Source organism: Xenopus laevis, chromosome 7L, assembly GCF_017654675.1.
Source record: "Xenopus laevis strain J_2021 chromosome 7L, Xenopus_laevis_v10.1, whole genome shotgun sequence".
Taxonomy (NCBI): Eukaryota; Metazoa; Chordata; class Amphibia; order Anura; family Pipidae; genus Xenopus; species Xenopus laevis.
This window is the reverse complement of record NC_054383.1, coordinates 136,144,398-136,153,494: the sequence shown is the minus strand read 5'-3', so window position 1 is coordinate 136,153,494 and position 9,097 is coordinate 136,144,398. Positions and strand designations below refer to the sequence as shown.

The 9,097-nt window shown below is 44.8% G+C and overlaps 1 protein-coding gene across 2 annotated transcripts in view; it reads right to left on the bottom strand.

Annotated features, from left to right (window-relative positions):
* Window positions 1-313, bottom strand: part of capzb.L (capping actin protein of muscle Z-line subunit beta L homeolog) — a 32,634-nt gene extending 32,321 nt beyond the window's left edge. For both annotated transcript variants that reach the window (XM_041569847.1, XM_018226549.2), the window contains exon 1: window positions 126-313. In XM_041569847.1, coding sequence (XP_041425781.1) covers window positions 126-128 — 3 coding nt within the window. In that variant the 5' untranslated portion in view covers window positions 129-313. The remainder of the gene's footprint in view (window positions 1-125) is intronic.
* Window positions 314-9,097: the final 8,784 nt, after the last annotated feature.

Below are 9,097 nucleotides of genomic sequence, written 5' to 3'. Positions count from 1 at the left end.
CCCAGGCCCCTCAGCGCCTCCACCACGGCTCCCGTGACGTCACAGCCAACAGGGCCCCTTCCTGGCCGGACTCTCTTCCCCCCCCCTCTCCTCTCCCACACCCCTTCAACTACTCCCGTCGTTACCATGGCTGCGGTAGGTTAGAGCCGGACGCGGTAGGAGGGGTTTCGGTGGGGCGGGGCTGCGCTCCGGTTCGGCTCCGTTTCCTAGTCGCTATGCCCCGTAGGCCCGGCGGCGCCTCCACTTCCTCAGGACCTAGGAGTGAACATCCGGGTCAGCGGCTCCGGAGTTGGTGCCACACCCACGTTACCGCTCGACTGCCAATCACAGCGCGGCCTCGCGGCCATCACCAAGTATGGAAAGTGTGACGCGGGCACTGCTGGGGGCGGGGCAACCAAGGCGCGCGGAGATAAGGGGTGGAGTGAGCGCCAAACGGAGAATGACAGCAAAGGAATGTCTGTGTGTGTGTGAGTGAGTGAGTGAGTGTGTGAGTGTGTGTGTGTGAGTGTGTGAGTGTGTGAGTGTGTGAGTGTGTGAGTGTGTGAGTGTGTGAGTGTGTGAGTGTGTGAGTGTGAGTGTGTGAGTGTGTGAGTGTGTGTTTCAGTCTGACACAATCTCTGTGGGACAGAGACTGTGTCATTGTGTGTTTGTGTGAGAGAGAGTGTCAGTTTGTGGGAGAGAGACTGTTGGAGTGTGTGCAGTAGAGATGTGTGTGTGTGTGTTAATGTGGCCATAAACGCAAAGATCCTATCGTATGAATCGATGATTCATACGATTTTCGAACCGTGTGTGGAGAGTCCTGACATTTTTCGCCCGGCAGAGATCGGTAGTTTGTTCGATCGGACAGGTTAGATTTTGTCCCGACTGATCCCGCCGGAGCCCATTGCGCTCTCACCGTAATCCGATCGTTCGACCATAGGGCTGAACGTACAGATTACCCCCGATATAGCCCTGCCCGCTCCCCATAGACGCGACGATTCTTCTTGCCGAACGACCGATTTTAAGGAAGTCCGACCAATCTTTCGAAATCATCGTGCGGTTAGTGGGATTCGTTTCGGCCGACAACTGTCAGGAAATTGATTGGCCAGGTCAAAAATCTTTGTCGGTCCCAGTGCAATGTATCTATGTCTGCAGGGCCAAGCAGGCAGCTCCCCTTTGTTTTCCTGGCAAATTGGTCTTTTTAGTTGATGGTCAATTCATATGATCGTTCTGAGATAATCGTGCCCTCGCGATCAGGATCTGATTTTTTTTAAAAATCTCAACATCTATGGCCAGCTTTAGTGTGTGTGTTTGCAGGAGAGACTGTGTATGCTGGAGAGAGACTGTCTCTGTGTGTATCTGCAGGTCTGGACAGGCAATCAATACAGGCCCTGGCATTCCAAGTACAATGAGGCCCAAACAGCTCCCCACCAGCCCACGAAATAGTGAGTGTCTATGGCATCTTGCTGCAGTCCCTCTGGCATTTGCCAGAACCCACAGATTACCAGTCCGGGCCTGTGTGTATGTATGCCGGAGAGAGACCATCTCGTTGTGTGTGTGCAGTAGAGAGTCTGTGTGTGAATGTGGGAGAGAGACTGTAGGTTTTCCGTGTGTGTTATGTATGCCGGAGAGAGACCATGTTGGTGTGTGTATGTGGGAGAGAGACTGTCCGTGTTTGTGTGTTTGGGGAAAAGGAAGAGAGTGAATGTGTCTTAGGTTGTTGTTGTCAGTGTATAAGAGTCTGTAAAAATGAGTTTATTCATATAATGGAGTGACTGTGTATTAGTGTATGATACATTCCCTCTTTATTATTCAATAGTAACTGTCTGTGGTTGCACCAGGAAGGTCTAAATGATTATCGTAGCTGTCGAACAAGAGGCAAAGTGTAACATTTTGCTGAGGTTTTGTGAGGTACTGTGTATGAATGAGAGAGGAGCATGTGAGTGCAATGCTGTGGAGTCCCCGTTATATATATGAGCAACTCTACAAAATGCATCACTAAGCATGTAGCATAAGAGTTCTGTGGAGGATGGCTTGCTCCTCTCTGAAGGCCAGCCTGGAGCTACCACAGGGAACTGCTTGACCTTGCAGTTAACAGCTGTTTCAAGCAGTCGCTAAATAGAGGGTTGACTCCCTGTGGGCAAGTTACAGCATTTGGTAACTTGCCGTGGAGTTTAAAAGGCGACGTTTATGAAGAAACATTGCAGCCTTTTGCATAATGAAGCCATATCTCTGTGCGTGAGGAAGAGTGTTGGGGAAGGAAAAGTTCTCTCTTTCTCAAACTGTAATGTCATCACTCAGGTTATATAATCAGAGTGGGTGCACAATCGATTTTATAGGGACAGGGACTAACCAGTCTTTACAGTAACTGGTTTCTTCTATCGCTGTGCATCCAAAATCCAAGGACATTGTGAGCAGCTACAGACAAGTCTAAATTCACCCTGCACAATGCCTGTCGTTGGCTGGAGTGCTGTAACGATTACCACCATTTGACTTTGAGACAGTGGAAACGCATCCTGTAGAGTAAAGAATCAGAAACATCTGACAGAAAAGTTTGGTAGACACCAGGAGAACTGTTTTCTAAAAACACATAAACAAATAGACGACATCTACAGCTGTTATTTTATGTTCCTATAAGCAAGCTATTAACAAAGAAAACATTCTCCAGTGGGTCGAACTTAACTGATGGGTTCTTTTTTTTTGGAGCAGAAATACTACATTAATAGGAGTATGGAACCCTTTGAGCGGCTGAGGGTTCTGGAAAACAAAAAAATGTCATTAAAACAATGGATTAAAACACTTCTCTGGCCAAGGAAACCCCCGATGGCTCCAGTGAGGAGTAAGCTCCAGGAGAGAATGGGAGCCTACCCCTATATAGCTGGCACCGTCGTTACGCTCTAACATCAGTGCTTAGTTCACTATTATTCTTCCCCTCCCAGTTGATTTCCACAAAATACAAAAAACTTTCAATTTATTGCAATATAAAAGTTAAACAAAGAAGCAAGCTGCTTTTGTTGGTTGCATAAGTTTTCACCCCCCAGTGGCGTGAGCTTTGCACGCTGATCTTTGAGGCCGGTTTGTTGTTTCAGCAGGACAGTTATTCAAAACACAAAATAACACTGGAACAGCCGCAATGTCCCAGTCACAGCCCTGATCTCAATCCAACTACCGTATATCAGTATTTGAGGTCCAATAAGCCTCATACAACCACAGAGAAAATCTAGGCCACTGCCTGGGTGGTAGTGACCTCTTCAGACAAGAGTTCTTTTGCACATGTCCAGCTTTGTTTGATTGTAGATGTAATGGCTTGGGTGAATTGTGGGTATGGATAGGAGTGTTGTGATGTGCGGGTCGAATAAAATTTACCTCTCACCCAACCCTAACCCAATCTGGCAGAAACCACACCTGACCCTAACCCTGAGTGCTCCCCCCCCCCCCCTCTCTCTCTATATATATATATATACACATATATACCTGCCCTACCCGCTGTGAAGTCACAGGATGGGGCCTACACAAGAGCAGGCCTGGACTGGGAGTCAAAATAGGCTCTGCCATTCTAAGTACAGAGGCCCAAACAGCCGACTACCAGCCCACTATATGGTAACTTTCTATGGAACCATACAGCAGCCCCTCTGGCATTTGCCAGAAGCCACAGATTGCCAGTCTGGGCCTGCACAAGAGTATAAAATGGCACCCGCAGGTTTCAGGTCGACTCACAAATAATCTCCACTGCCTTTGACAGACAGAAAGATCCTAATTTGTTTTGAAACGTAAATATTTATGCCGGATAAAAGATTGAAAGGTGCTTTGTAGGAATTAATGAACTAATGAGAGTCATCTTACCAGTGGCTGCATTGGTACCAGGATTTGGAAACTTGATGACAGGAGGGAAAATATGCATCAGGAAGACTCATCTCTATAAGCTTAGAGAGTAGCAAAGAACTTTCTATTATAGACCTCGGAAGGCCATAGTCTGCCACATTATGGCATAAATTTTCCACTATTTTCATAGACTGAAGCAGATTCCGGTCAAGCCAGCTCTACCTGTTTGTAAAAGGACACTCATTCTATTTGGAACTGTAAATGAAGATTTCAGTAGTCAGGCATTTCCTTGATGTTTTTTGTTCAAGACTTTGCTTCATACGCTTTGGTTATACAGTATATACCAATAAAAAAGCAAAAAATAAAATTACCTGTCATAACCTGTCTTCAAATTGGACTTCCAGGAATATCTCGGAAAACAAACTAACAACCCCTAAATATCACCACTAGGGATGCACCAAATACAGTATTTGGCCCGGGATTTGGGCAGAATTCTGCTGAATCCAAGTGCTTGGACAAATCCTTAAGGAAAAGGAAGGGTCTAATCTAAGGGGGGTACCAAACGTTAAGGCAACCACCCAAGGATTGTAATGACTTACTCTTCCTCCTTTCTTCAAAATCCAGCGGGCAGCGCGTGTGCAGTAAAGCACACAAAGAAGTAAGGAAGAGGATTGCTGGATTAACTGGAGCACCGTCCCAAAGTATCAGGAAAATCATTGCATTCCTTCAGCTTCTCTAGTGAGGCAAAATGCTCTGCATAGGTTTAGTTGTGGATAATCCTCACTCATATTGCATAAAATACATGTATTTACCCACTGTACCACCTTCATAGAGCCCTGTGGCTGCCTAGCTGCAGTGGTCTTATCTATTAAAGTAATATTATCTTCGATGAAAAGAGCAGACCGTTTTTTTTATTTAAAAAACCATTAATGTGCTTATAACAGAGTACAGCCAGTTGTTTTGGGTTCTGCTGTGCTTTCCAGATTTCATCCAGATCCAAGTGTTGTTTGCCCAAGAGGATGCGGCGAGTGTGCTGGTTTATATCAAGCTGAATGGGGAAAGGCTGGGCTACAGACAAGCACTTTGGAAAAGCTTTTAAGGAGATAATTACAAAACATAAAGAAGAATGAAAATAAATGGCTCTGAACAATTCCTCTGGCATCTGACTTTATATTGATTCACAGTGGAGGGAAATGGCTTTATCTTGGCCTTAAGTGGTTAAAAGCATCAATAAAACGACTTATGGAAAAGCCAGCTGGAGTAAATAGGAGTCAGAACAAGCCATGTAACCGAGAGCAGCCCACTGTATATACAGAATATACGGATCCTGTGCACATATATATCCATCCCTGGCTCATGCTCATCTGGCAATGGATTTATACTTCCACTGACTGCAATTTCTTTTTAATAAGTCATCTCTGCTGCCTCATTGTCTTATAGCAACTGCAACTTTTCTTTTACTTCTCCCAATCTTAAAGGGAAACTCCACCCAAAATTGCTCTTGCACAATAAAAGTACAACTTTTACTAAGAAGTAAATGGGGATATTTAGGGGCGGGGGGAAGAATTGATGCTTAAATCAATTTGTTTTTATTTTTATGGCTTTATAATGTTTTGTCTTTCAATTCTACCGCTCTGCTCTCACCCAAATATTACTTGGCTATTAGGGAGATGGAATTCAGGTCCAAGACGCCCCAAATGACAACCTGAAACAAAACAAAATTCTAAATATATAACGACCATTGCACAATATAATATGTCCTCCTATAACATCACCTCCAATTTTATGATGATGCCAGTTCCTATTTTAATGATGGGCTCCATAAGTTTGGGTAGCAGGTAAAACTATGTGGTAGGGTGCAGGACCCCCCAAATAGACTGTTGCAGGTATCTGTAGTTAGATGCTGTTTTGTTCTGCTTTCAAAGGTCTGAGAACCAGCAAGAAAAACGATACCTGTGAGTCCCTGCACTGAAGCTACAGCCCCACGAGTGTACTGCAGCTCTAACTGTAACAGGAAGAGATCACCTGACCAGAAATACTGCAGCTCTAACTGTAACAGGAAGAGATCACCTGACCAGAAATACTGCAGCTCTAACTGTAACAGGAAGAGATCACCTGACCAGAAATACTGCAGCTCTAACTGTAACAGGAAGAGATCACCTGACCAGAAATACTGCAACTCTAACAGGAAGAAGTGTGGTAGCAAAAGACACAACTCTGTCTGTTAATTGGCTCATGTGAACCAACAAGTAGGGTTTGTTTGGTATGTTTGTGTGCACAGTGAATCGTACGATCCCAGGGGGCGGCCCTTATTTCTTAAAATGGCAATTTTTTATTTAGGATTACCCAATGGCACATACTACTAGAAAAGTATATTATTATGAAAATGGCTTATTTACATGAAGCAGGGTTTTACATATGAGCTGTTTTATGCAAAATCTTTTTTATAGAGACCTATATTGTTTGGGGGTATAGTTTTCCTTTAACGTTAGGATTAAATTCTCCTTTTACATGGATGCGGCAACACTTACTGTAACTCTCAGGCCTGAGCATTAGCAATAACGGCAACCCTTGGCAAATGGCAGGTTTCCTGGTATAACTCTTATACACTGTTCTTTGTGGGAAGACTTTTTTTGCTTCAGTTTCACATACCTGCCAACTGTCCCGTTTTCTGCGGGACAGTCCTGATTTTGACAACTCAGCACACAGTCCCCGGTTGTTATTAAAAAGTCTAGAGTTTCTCTTTGATCTCTTACACTGAACATCCAGAAAAAGATACATTGTTTCTGAAATGTAAATAAGAGACTTTTGGCAGAGAGCCCAGAATACTCAGCACCTGTAAACATTTGTTAACAATTTAAGATAAGCAAAGATAGAATTGTAACTATTTAAGATAAGCAGATCTAGCAGCCTTAAAGGGCAATTTCACCTTCCTTAGCAAAACTGTTACAACACATAAAACATTGCCCTAAAACTCCCAGAAATATGTACAGACTGTATAACCTGCTACATTTTGTAAAATGGACATGGTAATTAAGGGGCATGGCCAAAAAATGGGCATTGAGAAAAAAATTATCCGTGCTACGTGCAGAAGTTTTTCTACTTCTTTCTATTTTTCAAATGTTGGGAGGTTTGGTTTCACAACATTTCAGCACAGCTTCCCGTAAATCTGCAACTTCCTGGTATTTCCATTGAACTATTCACATTGTGCCTATAGGGCATGCACTTCTCTCCTGCGTAACAAGCGTTCACTTAAGATGTAGGGTGGAGCAGATTTGTTAACTGCTTTGAATGTTGTTAGTTTAATTATGATCCTGAAAGGTATCCAAAGCTGCTGCAGAGACTGGCAAAATGGCATGGCAGAGAAGGAGCGGTTGCTAAGGTGTTTGAGCCTATCAACAGGATTCATTATTGGTGCCAGTTTCTGGAGGGGGAAGGACAGTTAACAGAGAGTTACAGTAGCAGAGTTGTCAACCCCCTCTTATTTTCTTGGGAGTTAACAGATTTTGGGCTCAGTCCCCCAGTCAAGCGTGGATTTCTGACAAGGGCGCTGGGAGGCCAGCGTCCTCCGGCGCCCCCTCCCTCCCGCAAGACTGCGTGCATATGCATATTTTCTTAGTGGAGCACTAAGTGTCTGCGCCCCTTAATTTTTGCCACCCTTGGCCTGGGCCATTGCCACAAATCTGGGCCTGCCCCCAGTCTCCCAGCAATTTTAAAAGAGAACTAAAAGTCCCCACTGGCCCTCCTCTGTTGGACCCCTCTCCCTGCCTCCCCTCTGCTCAGTGTTACCCCAGAATTGTGTCCCCTGTAGGATAACTGACCGCACATGCAGAGTCAGCGCAGCGGAGCTCATTGGCGCCATCTTCAGTGAGCGCCGTATTGGCGTATGTGCAGGTGGAGCAATTGAGACAACTTTGCATGCACCAGAAGTCACGGCAGTTGCCAAAGGGAAGGGAGAAGACCCGAAAATGACTGAAGCACTGGAAGATGGCGCCCTTGAGCTCTGCTGCGCTGACTCTGCATGTACGGTCAGTAATCCTACAGGGGAAACAATTCTGGGGTAACACTTAGCAGGGGGGAGGCAGGTAGGGGGCCAGTGGGGACTTTTGACCATGGGGGGTTGAATTCACCTTTAAAGAAGAATTAAACTCTAACGTTAAAAAACCCTACCCCCCTACCCTACATAGACACCTCTCCCTCCTTCCCCAAGCCTAAGTGTTACACTGGGCAAATGCCCCTAATGTTGTACTTACCCCTCAGTGCAGATTCAGGCATTGGAGTTCACGGGCGCAATCTTCTTCTTCTTCGGAATGAGACCAGCGTGGTGGTACATGCACAATTGGAGCAATTTTCCGTTTCGCGACAGATGCACATGTGCCGAAACTCGCGAAAATTCAGCCAGTCTCGTTCCAAAGATTACCGAAGCAGCTGAAGATGGCGCCTGTGAACTCCGATTCCTGAATCTGCACCAAGGGGTAAGTACAATGTTAGGGGCATTTGCCCGGGGTAACACTTAGGCTGGAGGAGAAGGGAGGGGGGGTCTATGTAGGGTAGGGGGGTAGGGGTTTTTTAAAGGAAAACTATACCCCTAAAATGAATACTTAAGCAACAGATAGTTTATATCATATAAAGTGGCATATTAAAGAATCTTACCAAACTGGAATTAAGTAAATATTGGCCTTTTATCTTGCATTGAACCCCCATATTGTGATGGTCTGTGTGCTGCCTCAGAGATCACCTGACCAGAAATACTGCAGCTCTAAAAGTAACAGGAAGAGATCACCTGACCAGAAATACTGCAGCTCTATCTGTAACAGGAAGAGATCACCTGACCAGAAATACTGCAGCGTTAACTGTAACAGGAAGAGATCACCTGACCAGAAATACTGCAGCTCTAACTGTAACAGGAAGAGATCACCTGACCAGAAATACTGCAGCTTTAACTGTAACAGGAAGAGATCACCTGACCAGAAATACTGCAGATCTAACTGTAACAGGAAGAGATCACCTGACCAGAAATACTGCAGCTCTAACTGTAACAGGAAGAGATCACCTGACCAGAAATACTGCAGCTCTAACTGTAACAGGAAGAAGTGTGGTAGCAAAAGACACAACTCTGTCTGTTAATTGGCTCATGTGAACCAACAAGTAGGGTTTGTTTGGTATGTTTGTGTGCACAGTGAATCCTACGATCCCAGGGGGTGGCCCTTATTTTTTAAAATGGCTATTTTCTATTTATGATTACCCAATGGCACATACTACTAGAAAAGTATATTATTATGAAAATTGTTTATTT